This window comes from Bos taurus, chromosome 24 (assembly GCF_002263795.3).
Source record: "Bos taurus isolate L1 Dominette 01449 registration number 42190680 breed Hereford chromosome 24, ARS-UCD2.0, whole genome shotgun sequence".
NCBI classification, from domain to species: Eukaryota; Metazoa; Chordata; class Mammalia; order Artiodactyla; family Bovidae; genus Bos; species Bos taurus.
In genome coordinates this window covers 61,260,546-61,279,131 of record NC_037351.1, presented here as the reverse complement: position 1 = coordinate 61,279,131, position 18,586 = coordinate 61,260,546, and the positions used below count along the sequence as shown (strand labels likewise).

Below are 18,586 nucleotides of genomic sequence, written 5' to 3'. Positions count from 1 at the left end.
GTCACAGGTGCAGAGTGGGACGCGACACACGGGTCACAGGTGCAGAGTGGGACGCGACACACGGTCACAGGTGCAGACTGGGACGCGACACACGGTCACAGGTGCAGACTGGGACGCGACACACGGTCACAGGTGCAGTGGGACGCGACACACGGGTCACAGGTGCAGAGTGGGACAAGACACACGGTCACAGGTGCAGAGTGGGACGCGACACACGGTCACAGGTGCAGTGGGACGCGACACACGGGTAACAGGTGCAGACTGGGACGCGACACACGGGTCACAGGTGCAGAGTGGGATGCGACACACGGTCACAGGTGCAGTGGGACGCGACACACGGTCACAGGTGCAGTGGGACGCGACACACGGGTCACAGGTGCAGAGTGGGACAAGACACACGGGTCACAGGTGCAGAGTGGGACGCGACACACGGGTAACAGGTGCAGACTGGGACGCGACACACGGGTCACAGGTGCAGAGTGGGACAAGACACACGGGTCACAGGTGCAGAGTGGGACAAGACACACGGTCACAGGTGCAGAGTGGGACAGTGCCATTTTTAAGTGGGGCCAGGCAGCCAGCAGGAGCGCGGGACCCCCTAGAGGACCCCACAGCACACTCGCAGAGGGGTGGGGAGTGCAGCAGTCGGCTCTGGATTTTCACTCTGTATGTGCACTGTTAATCAACTACACTCCAATATAAAAAAGAACAACTATATCCAATTAAAAAAAAAAAGATTGACTAAAAACTGGTTCACATGATTGAGGGGCCCCTGAGAGAAAGGGAAATAAACTTGGCTTTGTGGGATTTTCCTGGGATCTCCTCTATGCTACCTTACCCCTTTTTAATACCTATTCTACACAGTAACAACCAGAAATAGAAACGCTGTAAACCAGCTACACATATTGTTAACTATAGGGTGGATTTCACTACTTTCATTCAAGGTAGTTTAACTTGTTTGGTTATTTTCTCTTCAAAAGAAAAAAATTAAAGACGGAAGCACCAGATAACCCCAAAGGCACATGCATTCATTCCAAACCCAAGCTGGGCGTGATCATCTGCAAGACACACCTGGCTCCCCAGACAAAAGCAGATGGGTCCAGGACTTGTAAATTTTGTATTTATTATACCAAAATTATGACATGTTCATTTGTGCATTCTGCTTTAATATAACTCTCGGTATGTAAAGGATCTAACTGAACGCTACACAATCATGCTGATTGTGGCAGCAGTAAGGAACACAATTAAAAAGTGTCTGCAAAAGGGGCTGGTGGGAACAGGAGAGGAGGAGAGGGTCAGCGGCCCCTGGGGCCAGGTCCCTTCCAGTGGCTAAGATCCACTCATCTGAAGGCAGTGCCCTCAGCAGGGCTCAGGCACACTGCCGGGGGACCGTGTGGGTGTGGGGACGGAGGGGAGTCAGCTGTTCAGTCTGTGTCCCTCACGCCAAAGCTACAAAACTTCTGAAGCATCACTATACAACACGGAGCTATTTACAATAGAAATTTCTCAATCAACGGTTCTCTCAGAGAAAATTAGTGAATCCCAGTGACTTCAGTCACCTGACAGAGTAAAACAACTCCTAGGAGTTAGTCTCCATATTCTACAAATGTCTATTGTTTTCAAGACAAAACAAAACAAAACAAAAAAACAGAAAACAAGAAAACGTCTTCCCCCCACAAAGAAATACAGAATTACAATATTATTAAATCATTTAGCACTGGCAACCTGCCTTGCCTTCCACACAGAGAACAAAAAAGCCATTTTAAAAAACATTACATTAACTGTTTCTCTGTAATATATTAAACCTTTTGTTTTTTGTCTTTACACATCTGATATGTTAGGGGAAGAGGTTAACAGATTGAAATCATATGGGTAGAGCATCACTAGAAGAAAAGTGGTAATTATTATTTTTTAAACGGCCAACAGAAGGGGCGCCTGCGGAAGGCGGAGGCGTGTGGCCAGCGGGCGGCCCGGTCTGCGGGGCCCGGGCGGGTCAGAGCGGCGTGTCGCAGCTGCAGTCCGCCGGTTCCGCGGGGCCCGGGCGCGGCGGCGCGGGCGGCCGCTGCTTCATCATTTCCTTCACCTCCTCCTCCAGCTCCGGGGGGATGATGAGCTGGTCGTCGGGGTCCGGCTGCGCTGGGGCCGCGAAGTACCCGCCCGGCCTGCGCAGCGGCGCGTCGGCGGCCACCTCGATCACGTTGTGGCTGCGCTCCTGGGGGGCCACAGAGCCGTTTCCCCGCCGGCGCCCCATGGTCCCCGCGGCCCCGTCCACGCGCCGCGACGCGCCCGGCTCGTCCTCCACGGCGCCCACGCCCTCGTCGGCGGCCTCGGGCGGCCGCCGGCGCTCCCCGTCCCTGGCGCGGCCGCAGTGGATGTCCGCTGCCACCTCCACGCGGCTGCCGTTGCTGAACACGCCCTCGATGGGCTCCTCATCGTCGCTGTCCAACCCGTTGTCCGAGAAAGCGCTAGAGAAGGTGGCGCTGGACAGCTGCCGCTGGAAGGCGCTGGGCGCGCCCCCAGGGTGCAGCGCGCAGCGGGGCTCGCCGGGGCCGGCGGGGCTACCCTCGCCCAGCGGGCCCGGCGGCGGCGGCTCGTCCGAGGCCGTGGAGCCCACCTCACTGCTCATCTCCGATGTGGACAGCTCGCTGCTCATCTCAGAAGCCAGCCCACTGCTGGAGGACGGCGCGCCCAGCCCGTCGGCCGGCCGCTCCCGGACGGCCACACCGGCGGCGGGCGCGAAGACGCCGGGGCTGGGCGGCGGCAGGGCGGCCAGTTCACAGCAGCAGAAGCTGTCCTCGGGAACGCTGAGCTGCACGACCACCGCGCTCACGCTCTCGCGGCAGCCGTAGCTCTGCGCCAGGGTGCAGAGCTTCTTAGCGGCGGCCAGCGCATCCGGCACGCTGCGCACGGCGTCCACGGCCTCCTCCACGGACAGGCTGTCCCACAGCCCCTTGCTGCCCAGGATGAAGAACTCGTCCTGGGGGCTTAAGGCCACGGACTGCACGTGTGGGCGGGGCACCACGCTGGGGTGCAGGAAGGTGTAGCCCAGGATGCGCGTGGACTCGGTCACTCCGTTCACTTTGCCGTCCTGGAAAGAGAGGGGTTGCCAAGCAGACGTTACCACCGAGAGTTGGGGGCGGGGCTCCTGCCTGGGGGAAGCTCCGGGGCCTGCCCGCCCTGCAGGCCTGTCCACCTCCTGTGAGGGGCTCCCGGCCACCTGTCATCAGAACCCGGGGCAGAAGCCTGGGGCCAGCAGGGAGCAGGAGGGACACGTGGAAAGCGCTTCATGCATTCCCTGTGTTGGGACCTGTCCGTTCCAAAGCACACCATCATCAAAGCACATCAGCATCTCTGGGAACGCACAGGGGTCCAGGGAGGAAGGGCCTGCTGAGCCACCCGGGGGGCAGCAGACCCTCCTAGGCAGGTGCGATTCAGCGTGATGGCCCCCATCTCAGACCACTGCTCACAGCCCAGCAACCAGCAGGCGATGGCGTGGGAAGGTCCAAAAGTGGGCGGAGCTTTAACCTGAAGGAGGCTGAAACAAATCACGTGAGACTAGGTGGGGAGAAGTGAAGTGTTTGGAGAGGCAGACACTTATTCAAGGAGAAAGGCGGCTCCCGAAATTCCTGAGCTGACTTTCCTGGCAGCAAATGGAGATGATGATGACGCCTCCCGCTTCAGTCCAGCTGGGTTCCCACCATCTGAACCATGAACCAAAGTTTCAGACCCTTTGCTAGTAAAAAGCTTTTACTCCGAGGCTGGAGCGAGGAGCCACGGTGTAGCTGCTTGGTTCTTGATTCAAGTTCTTCAGCGGAAATAATCTCTGCACCGTGTACTGTTGAGCACGGAACTCAATACACAGTTAATAATTTAACTCAGTCCCATCTGAGACTCTTTGCTCCCTACATGGTGTCTAGTGTTCACTTTAGTCCTCCCTGCTCTTAGAACAGGAAGGGGATGGGAATCGAGAGGCAGACTCGTTTCCCAGACTCCCACGGGAGATCCTGAGTTGTCTTCCTCATGGCCCTGGGCGGAGCCTTCCCGGAGTCAGTCTCTCTCTGCTGATTGCAGACCTCCACCACTGTCCACCCGGGCATCACACCGCTCCTCAGGCTTTACTGACGAGACGAGACTGGACACCTCCTGTGGGCAGACATGTGTCTACACGGGAATCACATCGACAGCGCCCATCCGTTTCAGGCACACAGAGGGGACCCACACTGCAGGATGAACATGTGAACGGAGTCCAGCTCTTCCAGCCCGTTCTGGAGGCTGTGCTGCAGCCCGACGGCCTTTCTCAGCAGCGGCACTTGGACCTTTTGGGCCAAAGACTGTGCGGTGGGGCCGCCCCACACCGTGGAGGCTCAGAGGGGCCGCCCTGCACCCCTACACCATGGAGACTCAGAGGGGCCGCCCTGCACCCCCACACCATGGAGACTCAGAGGGGCCGCCCCACACCATGGGATGCTCAGCAGCGTCCCTGGCTTCTACCTGGGCTTCCCTGGTGGCTCAGACGGTAAAGAATCCACCTGCAATGTGGGGGGAGACCAGGGTTTGATCCCTGGGTCGGAAAGATCTGCTGGAGAAGGAAATGGCAACCCACTCCTGGAGAATCCCAGAGACAGAGGAGCCTGGCGGGCTACACTCCGTGGAGTCACAAACAGACAAGACTGAGCGACTGACACACACGCACACATACTGGCTTCTACTGGCTACGTGCCAAACGCACGCTCTCCACCCCAGTTGTGACAACAGAGATGTCCTCGGACACTACCACGTGTCCTTGGTGTTGATGGGGGAATGGCCCCCGGTTGAGAACCACTCACCGCCTTATCTGAGTGCAGCAGGAGGCATGAACTGAATCAACAACTAGTTAATTTACACTGATACGTACACTGGCCTTGAGAGGCCAGACAGACACCTCACCAGGCCCACTTTACCCAGGAGGAAACCAAGGCGCCGAGGTTGAAAGGTGACAGCCCGCAGGCCCCAGAGCCAGGAGGAGAGAAGGGCAGGCAGTGTGACCTCTGCAGGCCTGAGCCCCCTGTGGGCGCCCCGAGGAGGGGACGGGGTGACCGCCCAGCCTGATGAGGAGAGGCTGCAGGGCCTGAGCCCCCTGTGGGCGCCCCGAGGAGGAGACGGGGTGACCATCTGGCTCTGATGTGCAGAGGCTGCCAGGCCTGAGCCCCACTGGGTGCCCCGAGGATAAGACGGGGTGACTGCCCGGCCTGACGCAGAGGGGCCACATGGCCTGAGCACCCTGTGGGTGCCCTGAGGAACAGCCGGGGTGACCGCTCGGCCCGACGCGGAGGGGCTGCAGGGCCCGAGCCCCCTGTGGGTGCCCTGAGGATGGGACGGGGTGACTGCCCAGCCTGATGCGGAGAGGCTGCAGGGCCTGAGCCCCCTGAAGAATAGCCAGGATGACCGCTTGGCCTGACGTGGAGAGGCCGCCAGGCCCAAGCCCCCTGTGGGTGCCCCGAGGATGAGATGGGGTTACCGCCCAGCCCTGACATGGAGAGGCCGCCGGGCCTGAGCCCCCTGTGGGTGCCCCGAGGATGAGACGGGGTGACCACCCAGCCCTGACGCGGAGAGGCCGCCAGGTCTCAGCCCCCTGTGGGGGCCCCGAGGATGGGACGGGGTGACTGCCTGGCCCTGACGTGGAGAGGCCGCCGGGCCCTGTTCTGTATTCTGCACGAGTCTACTTAGATGCTGTGGATTCGGATCTGGAATCTTGGATCAGCTTTGGCGTCTACAGAACGCCGAGGGAGATGCTCCCCGGCCAGTTCCGCGGCCTCCTCCCAGTCCCCCCACAACCTGAGGAAGACGACCCTCACCTCGGTGACGATGGCCTTGTGCCGCTTGATTCTCCGCAGCTCCTCCTCGCAGCTCATGACATACGACCTGGAGAGGGGCAGCGGCTTGCCGTTCCGACACAGCACCGTCTGGCACTTGCCCACATTGGCGGAGGTCAGGGTGAAGGGTCCTCCGGGGTCCACAGGGTCGTGCCTGATGTGACAAAGGACAGCAGCGCCTCCGAGCTTCTGCCCAGCTGTGCCCAGTTTCCTGGAATAAAGAGATGGGGCTGAGAACCCACACCACCGCCAGATGGCCACACGGGACAGGGAAGCAGAGCTCGGGGCTCCACTCGGTGCCTTCCCCAAAGCAGGCCCCGCCAAGCTCAGGGGAGGCCGCGAAACTGGACGCACACAGGGGCACACACGCAAGGCCTGCTCCCAGCTGGGCGGGGCCTGCTCCCATGGAAAGCCTGAGGAGCCGCTAAGGGATGAAGAACCCTCACCCGGCTCGGCGTGGCCTGGGGCGCCCGTCTGAGCGCGGCCAAAACCAACAGGGGCCGCCGCGTCTCCCTCACCCTCTGCTCCCGAGAGGGTGGGAGGGGGAACCACCGCACAGGAGCAGGCGTGAACACCCCCGATGCATCGGAGCGGCCGATCGCCCCTCTCTCACACGCTGCCTACGGGCAGGAGCCTTCCCGCACTGGGTCATTCATGCTCTTGTCCTACACAGTGCGACTCTCCGGACAAAGGAGGTCCATCCTCAAATGTTTACAGGAAAGACCGTCTAAGGAGGAGCTCCAAAGAGCTCACTGAATACACAAGGCACCTGCAAGTGTTGGCAATCAAAAGGCGCTCAGACCTCTGGTGGCAATTCCCGAGGCTGGCGGAGCCTCCAGACTGACCTGGGCACAACAGGAGCAGGAAGGTCCAGACGGACAGACCCTGCTGTTCACGAGGGCAGACCCTGTAGGTCAGGCCAGGGGCACCACGGACAGTAGCAAGGGCAGCCTGATCGCAGGCATCAGACATCGGCAGAGAGGACACAGGCTTCTCGCGAGGACCGTGAGCATTGCACACGCCCCACACTCCGCTAACCCACAGGGAAGACGAGGCGGGAAGCGACACGGAGACGGGTGGACAGCAGGGGTCTCTGGACCCCAGCTCGGGCACGTCTAGGCCATGGGCTCCAGGCTCCACCAAGGCAGCATGGCTTCCCTGCTGTCCGAGGCCATGACTCCTCCAGCCAAGCCGGGACTCGGGCTGTATCTGGGAGAAGTGCAGCCAGTGACCAGGGTTTGAGAGTCTCAAGTTCTTAATGCTGACCCAGTGCCTGAGGCCCATAAAAAGTAGGCCTGTTTGGGCTGTGTGAAGGGTGTGTGTGTGGTGTGTGTGTATAACATGTGCTTCCTTTTTTCTGAAACAAGATGGTGGTCAAAACAGAAAAGGAGACAGATGTACAGACAGACGTCCCTGTCTTATGCCTCTCAGCATTAAGGCATTTAGAACAATGACTGGTATATATTAAGGGCTCACTAAATATTAGCTGTTATCAGCGTCGATTATTAACTGCACACGCCCACCGAGGTGAGCTGCGGCGAAGAACCTCACTGGGCCGCATCTACTGAGCTCTTCAGGAGTCCTCATGCCTGGGGGAGCTGTCAAGGCTTCTCTGGGGCAGCATTCCTCAGCGGACACTTTTTCTAGCCCTGCCACAAAGATATTTCCTCTGGCAGATTATCAAGGGAGAGAAAAAGAAGAGAAGCAGAGAAGATCGTCACTGTTCCCATGACCTTTTAGGCACTCTCTGCTTCCTGGTCCCACAGGATCAAGTGTTTGTAGTACAATACCAACAGGCACGTCCTTCACAACCTACAAAGCCTTTAAAGTGACAAAGAGCGAGCAAGGCTTTGAACGTGGGAATGCTTATGACATTCAGCCCTCAGAGTTAGAAACAACATTCTACAACTTCCACAGTGACCAGAATCTCTAGGGAAAGGCCTATGATTCTTCTAGTAACACTGTCTTGAACAGGGCTTCCCAGGTGGCTCAGTGGTAAAGAACCCGCCTGCCAATGTAGAAGATGCAGGAGACGTGGGTTCGATCCCTGGGTTGGGAAGATCCCCTGGAGAAGGAAATGGTAACCCACTTCAGTATTTTTGCTGGAAAATCCTATGGACAGAGGAGCCTGGTGGGCTGTACAGTCCATGGAGTTGCAAAGAGTTGGACATGACTGAGCAGATGCATGCACATGTGCACGAACACACACACACACACAAAGACACACACAGATACAGACACAGACACACACAAAGACACACACATACACATACACAGACACACACACACAACACACACACAGAGACACCCACACACAGACACACAAAGACACACACATACAGACACAGACACACACACAGACACACACACACACAGAGACACACACACACACAAAGACACACACAGATACAGACACATACACACAGACACACAGAGAGACACACAAACACACACACATAAACACACAGAGACACCCACACACACAGAGACACACAAAGACACACACAAAGACACACACACAGACACACACACACTCAGAGACACAAAGACACACACACACACAGAGACAGACACACACACACACAGACACACACAGACAGAGACACACACACAGAAACACACACACAGAAACACCCACACACAGAGACACACACACACACAGACACACACAGGCACACAGATACAAACATACACACACAGAGACACACAAATAGACACACACAGACACACACACACAGAGACACACAGATACAGACACAGACACACACAAAGACACACACATACACATACACAGACACACACACACAACACACACACAGAGACACCCACACACAGACACACAAAGACACACACATACAGACACAGACACACAGAGACACACACACACACACACAGAGACACACACACACACAGATACAGACACATACACACAGACACACAGAGAGACACACAAACACACAGAGACACCCACACACAGAGACACACAAAGACACACACACAGACACACACACACTCAGAGACACACACAAAGACACACACACACAGAGACACACACACACACACAGAGACACACACAGACACAGACACACACACATAAACACACACACAGAAACACCCACACACAGAGACACACACACACAGAGACACACACAGGCACACAGATACAAACATACACACACAGAGACACACACATAGACACACACACAGACACACACACACAGAGACACACACACAGGCACACAGAGACAAACATACACACACAGAGACACACACATAGACACACACACAGACACACACACAGACACACACACACAGATACACACAGACACACACACACACACACAAACACACACATACAGACACATATACAGACACAGACACACACACACAGAGAGACACACACAGAGACACATACACACACATACACAGACACACACACACAGGCACACAGACACAAACATACACACACAGAAATACACAGACACACACACACACACATATGTACACATACACAGATACATATGTACGCATACACAGACACACACACACACACAGACACACACACACACACACACACACACACACACAACACAGGGAGAATGCCTTCACTCCTGGCCTTTTACAGCGTGACCGGGAACCAGCATGAAGCCGCAGCAGTGCCGGAAGCTCTACCTCTGCATAACGATGAACGTGTTGACCATGCACTCCTCCCCGTCCCTCGTTTTCTGCAGCTCCTCTGCCAGAATGTCGCTCATGGTGCACTGGAGCAGGTAGGGCACCTCCACGTTGCGGTCTCCGTCAAACACACCGTACAGGGCCTCCTGGTTATCGCAGAAGTTATTCACCGACAGGGCTGCCACACACAACCTGCAAAGAAAAACGCTTCTGTGCTGAGTCAACTCATCTTTTCTTCTCCATGCCCAACCCAGCTGTGGCTCTTCTCCCATTCGCCTAATCCAGTCTTGTCTCTTTCTTCGTGACTCTGAGTAGATTAAGAATAGGTAATACTTTGGCTACTTGATATGAAGAGCCAACTGATTAGAAAAGACCCTGATGCTGGGAAAGACTGAAGGCAAATGGAGAAGCAGGTGTCAGAAGATGAAATGGTTAGATAGCATCATCAACTCAATGGACATGAATGTGAGCAAACTTCAGAAAACAAAGAGGAGGAGCCTGGTGTGCTGCAGTCCATGATGTGGCAAAGAGCTGGACATGACTCAGTGACTGAACAACAACAAAACTAAACCCCAGCTAATTTACATCAACCAATTTTTATAAGTGAAGAAAAATGATAAGCACATATTTATGCTTCATGGCTTTCCCCCACTCTCTTCTGCTGAAGATTTTATTTTTAAATAGCACTGAAAGAGTGTAAGAGGCACAGGGAATAACACCAGATTATGAATGCGTATGTCCACGTTCTTTCACAAAATGCTTATTAAGGAAAACTTCCACAAGGAGCAAAAACGGAGTCACAACCAAAACACTGGGAAAAGTAAAGGAAACGTGTGCATTGGCGGGAGGAGAGCCGCACAGGCACTCCAGAGACCTGCAGTCTCTCCACTTAGACTGCTTCCATGAAGGGTGCCTGTGTCCCATACACTCTCCAAAATGGACAAACACCTGTGGGAGAAATGAAAAGCCAGGGCATTAATAAGTGGGGAGATGACTTCAGGCAGCCTAACACACAGGGAACTGGAGTCTTCAGAAGAGAAAAGAGACAGGCAGAAAAACGTTTTGAAGAATTAATAGATAAAAATATTTCAAATCTGGAGAAAATGACAAACTTACAGATACCAGAAGCTCAACAAATAGCAAGCAAAAGCAAGTGAAAAAGCTTAACTGAGGCACATCAAAATCAAATTGCTGAAAAGCGCAGGGATAAAGGCGGGGGTGGGGGAAATCTAAGAGCCACTTCCTTAGTTCCAGGAAATCTCAGGCCTGCCAGGGACAGCGGCCCAGAGGAGCAACCCCACGTCCAAGGAGCGGTGGCTGTGCAGGCGCAGGAGAGCCAAGAGGAGCCACTCCACATTCAAGGTCAGGAGGGGCGGTGGTGAGGAGATACCCCTCGTCCAACGTAAGGAGCAGTGGCTGCACTTTGCTGGAGCAGCCATGAAGAGACACCCCACGCCCAAGGTAAGAGAAACTCAAGTAAGATGATAAGTGTTGCGAGAGGGCAACAGAGGGCAGACAAACTGAAACCATAATCACAGAAAACTAGTCAATCTAATCACACGGACCACAGCCTGGTCTAACTCAATGAAACTAAGCCATGCCCGTGGGGCAACCCAAGACGGGCGGGTCATGGTGGAGAGGTTTGACAGAATGTGGTCCACTGGAGAAGGGAAGGGCAAACCACTTCAGTGTTCTTACTTTGAGAACCCCATGAACAGTATGAAAAGGCACAATGATAGGATACTGAAACAGGAACTCCCCAGGTGTTGGTTGGGGATGGAGCCAAAGCAAAAAGAATACCCAGTTGTGGATATGACTGGTGATAGAAGCAAGGTCCGATGCTGTAAAGAGCAATATTGCATAGGAACCTGGAATGTCAGGTCCATGAATGAAGGCAAATTGGAAGTGGTCAAACAAGAGATGGCAAGAGTGAACGTCGACATTCTAGGAATCAGCAAACTAAAATGGACTGGAATGGGTGAATTTAACTCAGATGACCATTATATCTACTACTGTGGGCAAGAATCCCTTAGAAGAAATGGAGTAGCCATCATAGTCAACAAAAGAGTTCGAAATGCAGTACTTGGATGCAATCTCAAAAACGACAAAATGATCTCTGTTCATTTCCAGGGCAAACCATTCAATATCACAGTAATCCAAGGCTATGCCCCAACCAGTAACGCTGAAGAAGCTGAAGCTGAATGGTTCTATGAAGACCTACAAGACCTTTTAGAACTAACACCCAAAAAAGATGTCCTTTTCATTATAGGGGACTGGAATGCAAAAGTAGGAAGTCAAGCAATACCTGGAGTAACAGGCAGACTTGGCCTTGGAGTACAGAATGAAGCAGGGCAAAGGCTAACAGAGTTTTGCCAAGAGAACGCACTGGTCATAGCAAACACCCTCTTCCAACAACACAAGAGAAGACTCTACACATGGACATCACCAGATGGTCAACACCAAAATCAGATTGATTATATTCTTGCAGCCAGAGATGGAGAAGCTCTATACAGTCAGCAAAAACAAGACCAGGAGCCGACTGTGGCTCAGACCATGAACTCCTTATTGCCAAATTCAGGCTTAAATTGAAGAAAGTAGGGAAAACCACTAGACCATTCAGGTATGACCTATGTCAAATCCCTTATGACTATACAGTGGAAGTGAGAAATAGATTTAAGGGACTAGATCTGATAGAGTGCCTGATGAACTATGGACTGAGGTTCGTGACATTGTACAGGACACAGGAATCAAGACCATCCCCATGAAAAACAAATGCAAAAAAGCAAAATGGCTGTCTGGGGAGGCCTTACATATAGCTGTGAAAAGAAGAGAAATGAAAAGCAAAGGAGAAGAGGAAAGATATAAGCATCTGAATGCAGAGTTCCAAAGAATAGCAAGGAGAGATAAGAAAGGCTTCCTCAGCGATCAGTGCAAAGAGATTGAGGAAAACAACAGAATGGGAAAGACCAGAGACCTCTTCAAGAAAATTAGAGATACCAAGGGAACATTTCATGCAAAGATGGGCTCGATAAAGGACAGAAATGGTATGAACCTAACAGAAGCAGAAGATATTAAGAAGAGGTGGCAAGAATACACGGAAGAACTAAAAAAAAAGATCTTCACAACCAAGATAATCACAATGGTGTGATCACTGACCTAGAGCCAAACATCCTGGAATGTGAAGTCAAGTGGGACTTAGGAAGCATCACTATGAACAAAGCTAGTGGAGGTGATGGAATTCCAGTTGAGCTATTTCAAATCCTGAATGATGATGCTGTGAAAGTGCTGCACTCAATATGTCAGCAAATTTGGAAAACTCAGCAGTGGCCACAGGACTGGAAAAGGTCAGATTTCATTCCAATCCCAAAGAAAGGCAATGCTAAAGAATGCTCAAACTACCACACAATTGCAGTCATCTCACACACTAGTAAAGTAATGCTCACAATTCTCCAAGCCAGGCTTCAGCAATATGTGAACCATGAACTTCCAGATGTTCAAGCTGGTTTTAGAAAAGGCAGAGGAACCAGAGATCAAATTGTCAACATCCATTGGATCATCAAAAAAGTAAGAGAGTTCCAGAAAAACATCTATTTCTGCTTTATTGACTATGCCAAAGCCTTTGACTGTGTGGATCACAAGAAACTGGGGAAAATTCTGAAAGAGATAGGAATACCAGACCACCTGACCTGCCTCTTGAGAAATGTATATGCAGGTCAGGAAGCAACAGTTAGAACTGGACATGGAACAACAGAGTAGTTTCAAACAGGAAAAGGAGTACGTCAAGGCTGTATATTGTCACCCTGCTTATTTACCTTATATGCAGAGTACGTCATGAGAAACGCTGGGCTGGAAGAAGCACAAGCTGGAATCAAGATTGTTGGGAGAAATATCAGTAACCTCAGATATGCAGATGGCATCACCCTTATGGCAGAAAGTGAAGAGGAAGTAAAAAGCCTCTTGATAAAGAGGAGAGTGAAAAAGTTGGCCTAAAGCTCAACATTCAGAAAACTAAGATTATGGATCTGGTCCCATCACTTCATGGGAAATAGATGGGGAAACAGTGGAAACAGTGTCAGACCTTCTGTTTTGGGGCTCCAAAATCACTGCAGATGGTGACTGCAGCCATGAAATTAAAAGACACTTACTCCTTGGAAGGAAAGTTATGACCAAGTTAGATAGCATATTCAAAAGCAGAGACATTACTTTGCCAACAAACGTCCAGCTAGTCAAGGCTATGGTTTTCCCAGTGGTCATGTATGGATGTGAGAGTTGGACTGTGAAGAAAGCTGAGCACTGAAGAATTGATGTTTTTGAACTGTGGTGTTGGAGAAGACTCTTGAGAGTCCCTTGGACTGCAAGGAGATCCAACCAGTCCATTCTGAAGGAGATCAGTCCTGGGTGTTCACTGGAAGGACTGATGCTAAAGCTGAGACTCCCGTACTTTGGCCACCTCATGTGAAGAGTTGACTCACTGGAAAAGACTCTGATGCTGGGAGGGATTGGGGGCAGGAGGAGAAGGGGACGACAGAGGATGAGATGGCTGGATGGCATCACGGACTCGATGGACATGAGTTTGAGTGAACTCCGGGAGTTGGTGATGGACAGGGAGGCCTGGTGTGCTGCGATTCATGCGGTTGCGAACAGTCCAACACGACTGAGTGACTGAACTGAACTCGGGGACAGAAGGAGAGCACACCCTGTGAGGAATGAAGGGGCAGAGACAGTAGGGCTCTTGTCAGAAACAAGGCGGAAGACGGAGCAGCAGTGTGTTCAAGACGGACACAAAGACTGTCAGCTTTGCTTCCTATACCAGTGAGAACAGCTCCCGAAAATGAAGGTGCAAAATGGACATTTTCAAATGCGCATACAAAAGACGGCACTGCGAGAAACAGGAAATATGTGGAGCAGAGGATGGCCTGCCAGATGGAGATCTGGTTCCACACAAATGAAGGAAGCGCGTTGGAAACGACACACAGGTGAGTATATAGAAACGCTTTCTTTTTCTTATTTTAAAAATCCCGTCAGGACAGTGCGTCTCGGGACTTCCCTGGCCATCCATGTAAGACTTGATGCCTGCACTACGGCGGGCACAGGCTTGACCCCTCACTGGGGAACCAGGATCCCACATGCTGCAGGGTGCAGCAGAGACACAAAGGAGACAGACAGTGGTTCAACAGGGGACACTCTGCCCCTGGAGTTGTCTTTGCTGATAATGACTGGGATGGGGGTGATGCTGGCATCCAGGGGGTGGAGGCTGAGGGTGCTGCTAAATATCCTACAATGCGCGGGACTCCCCATCCCTCCCCTGCTCTCCAACAACAAATAATTATCTGGGTCAAAATGTCAGTAATACTGAAGTTGAGAAATACTTTGGGAAATAACTGTTTAAAGTAAAAATTATAATAACGTATCCTGGGGTTTATGACAACAGCAGAGGTAAAGCGTGACAATAAGAGCACGAAGACGAGGAGAGGGAGTGGAAGTTCGCCACGTGTGCTTCTTGTTACACATATGAGAGGACGGACCATAACGAACAAGGTCAAGGTTATACCACAGACCCGAAGCAAACCACACGCACAGAGTAGAACCAGTGAGAACAAATGCGAGAGATAACAAGGAATGAGAAACAACCCAAAAGAATGAAGAAAAAGAGAATCAGGAACAGATGAGACAGAAGACAAATGTTACTTAACTGGCAGATTCAAACCTAACCACATCAGTATTTTATTAAGTATAAAAATGGTCTAGACACTTCCCAAAAAGATTCAGATTATATTAACAAGTAAGACTTAACCATAGGCTGCTTATAAGAAATATACTTAAAACATAAGGAGACAAATAGGTTAAAAGCAAAAAGGATTAAAAATGATATACAGTGGCCCCCTAAACAACACAGGTTCAAACTGCATGGGTCTACTTACATGCTAATTTTGTTCCCTCTAATACTACTATAGTCCTATACAATCTCTGCAAATGTGGAACCTTGGATATAAAGGGCTAACTGTAATGTGATGCATGGATTTCTGATGGTTGGTTGGTGCCTCTTATTCCGATGTAGTTGAGGGTCAACTATAGTACGCTAACACTGAACAAAAGGAAGCTAGAGCAGCTACATTAATACCAGACAAAGTATTTCTCAGCATGAAGAATATTACAGAAATAGTTGTTTTATAGTGATTAAAGGGTCAGTTCATCACCAAACTAACATTCTAAATGTTTATGCACATAATAATAGAGCTCTGAAATACATGAAGCCAAAACTGAGAGAACCACAAGGAGAAACCGAGAAGCCTCTAATCACAGTCCCTCAGGCGCTGACAGGCAGACAGAAGATCAGTGAGCACAGTCAAGGCTTGAACATTTTCAACAAACTTGATCTAAATGACAACCTACCCAATTTTTTTCCAAATGCACATAAAATATATACCATAATAAACCATATTTTGGGCCAGAAAATGCCTTAATAATTTTAAAAGATTCAAGTGATTCAAAGTATGTTCTCCAACCACACTGGGAAAATTGCTTAGGAAGAAATTTATAGCTCTAAATGCTTAGAATATTAATACCCTAAGCTCAAATCAGTGACCCAAACTTATTCCTTAAGAAGCTAGAAATTTACAAGCACAATAAATCCAAACAAGCAGAAAATAATAAAAATAAGAGCAGAAGTCAATGAAATAGAACACAGAAAGACAACAAAAAAATTCAATGAAACCAAAAGCTGGTTCTTTGAGAATTATCGATAAAACTGATAGACCTGAAACTAATTTGATCAGGATAAAACAGACAAATGACAAATTTATCAGGGATGAGAGTCAGGAGAGACATTACTACAGATCCTACAGGTGTTGAAAGGAGGGTAATGGTATATTATGGCCAATAAATTTGAAAACTAGATGAAAATGGATAAATTCTTTGACAGACATAAATTACTAAGGTTCATTCAAGAAGAAAGAGATAATCCTATATTAAAGAAATCATATATTTAGTTATAAACCAAGGAAAGCTCCAGGCCCAGGTGGAATTCACTGGCAAATACTAGCAAAAATTTAGGAAGAAATAATATCAAGGCTATAGAAACTCTTTCAGAAGACTGTGGAATCCTGAAGACAAAATACTCCTCAACTCAGTTTATGAGGTGAGGCCAGCATCACCCTGATATCAAAATCAGACACCACAAGAAAAAAATTACTGTGAATACAGATGTGATCAACAAATTAGCAGAAAACTGAGCCCAGCAGAATATAAAAAGGGTAATACATCATGACCACATTGAAACTTATCCTGAAAATGCATGGTGGATTCAACATTTTAAAATCGATACAATTCATTATCTCAACAGACTAAGACAGGAAAAAATATGATCACCTCAACTGATGCAGAAAAAGCCTATGACAAAAAATCTGATACACATATAAAAACTCTTAGCAAACTAGGAATAGAAGGACTTTTCCTAACGTAGTAAAGGAAGCCTACATTTTCTGTAATAAACTGTATCACACTCTCAGGGAAAGAGCAAAGGACTGACGAGTCAGACCCACAGTGTGAGTTCCACTCTGTTTTCTGACCTAAGGAAAAGTGGCCAGCGTGGCAGCCACAGTTCTTTTACTTCCCACGAAGGAAAGCGAGCCAGCAGTGCTCAGTCCCGGATGCCATTAGAATCACCTGGGGGAGGCTCTAAAGCATTCCGGTTTAATGGCCCTATGCTGGAGAATGTTCTTCAGTGCTCCTCACCTGACTGATTCTAATGCGCACCTGGGGTTGAAGGCCATTAGCTCTCCTGAGGTCGTCCTGCACTTTCCCGCTCCGGCCCGCCCGCTCCGAATGCGTGGTGTCCCCATCTATGCCTTAGCTAACTAAATGACGACTATTCTAATTTACAGGCTCCTTGGCTTTTCTGCCGCTGCTGTGCAGTCTCTCAGTCGCATCCGACTCTTTGTGACCCTTTGGACTGTAGTCTGCCAGGCTCCCCTGTCCATGGGATTCTCCAGGCAAGAATACTGGAGGGGGTTGCCATGCCCTCCTCCAGGGGGCTTCCCCACCCAGGTGTCACACCTACGTCTCCTGCATTGCAGGCGGATTCTTCACCCACACTGATTATCAGCACCCCTTCATAAAAACCAAGCCTGCAGAGCAGGATTACGATGATCAAGAAACCAACACTTGCATGTGAGACAGGGAAGGTTGGTGAAAAGAGGGAAGAGAAAGGAATTAAGATGGATAGGACCTGGTGGCAAGACAAGCAGCTGACATTATAGAGAGTGGACATCAAACTCCTGACAAGCTGACTGAGACTGTAAAACACAGCTCCACAGAAATGCTGTCAGCACCGTAAGGGATCGCAAGTAAGGGCAACCAAGGCTACTTCTGCGGCTTTCATACTATCCCTGTTTTGCTTGGTAAACAGGCTTCACGCCGTAAGGGATCGCAAGTAAGGGCAACCAAGGCTACTTCTGCGGCTTTCATACTATCCCTGTTTTGCTTGGTAAACAGGCTTCAGAGAAAGATAAAGGGGCTTTTCAAAAGAGCAGGGATGCATTTCAATACTCACGCCTTCTCTAAACACGGGAGTCTCACAGAGACATAATGTGTCAGTTACACTGTCTCCTAGCAACTTCTCTCACAAAGAGGGTGGGTGTGCTGCCAAGCAGGGCTGAGCTAATGTTCCCGCCTAAGTTATGCGGTGGCCTCCCTCTGGGGAAGCATGCTGGAATACAGGTGGCATGCGGATGTGTGTGCCAGCGACGGGCTTCTCTCTGCCCTGCTACGGTGGGGAGGCGGGCGGGCAAGTTCTCATTCCAAAGTTTCAACTTACTTGTTTTTCACCCCTGAAGCTTCGGTGTAGCCATGGCTCCACACGGCTGGAGCTCCAGAAGCATCTCCTGCCGAAGGTTGATCAATCTTGAAACAGCGGATATTACTGATCAGAGAAACGGAGGAGCCAGGAATCATTAAAACAGAACAGGTGCTCATTGCTACCTTGACCTGAGAAGCGAGACACACCTAAGCTCTCTGTACTTACCGTTTCTCACTGTGTTTGATGTGTCTGAAACATTTAT

At 50.7% G+C, this 18,586-nt stretch overlaps 1 protein-coding gene across 4 annotated transcripts in view; it reads right to left on the bottom strand.

The window, feature by feature from the left end:
- Positions 1-1,106: 1,106 nt before the first annotated feature.
- Positions 1,107-18,586, bottom strand: part of PHLPP1 (PH domain and leucine rich repeat protein phosphatase 1) — a 222,378-nt gene continuing 204,898 nt past the window's right edge. For all 4 annotated transcript variants that reach the window (XM_024984528.2, XM_059881112.1, XM_059881113.1 and 1 more), the window contains 4 exons: positions 18,343-18,447; positions 9,525-9,719; positions 5,835-6,063; positions 1,107-3,088 (listed from right to left, as the gene is read on the bottom strand). In XM_024984528.2, coding sequence (XP_024840296.1) covers positions 1,994-3,088; positions 5,835-6,063; positions 9,525-9,719; positions 18,343-18,447 — 1,624 coding nt within the window. In that variant the 3' untranslated portion in view covers positions 1,107-1,993. The remainder of the gene's footprint in view (positions 3,089-5,834; positions 6,064-9,524; positions 9,720-18,342; positions 18,448-18,586) is intronic.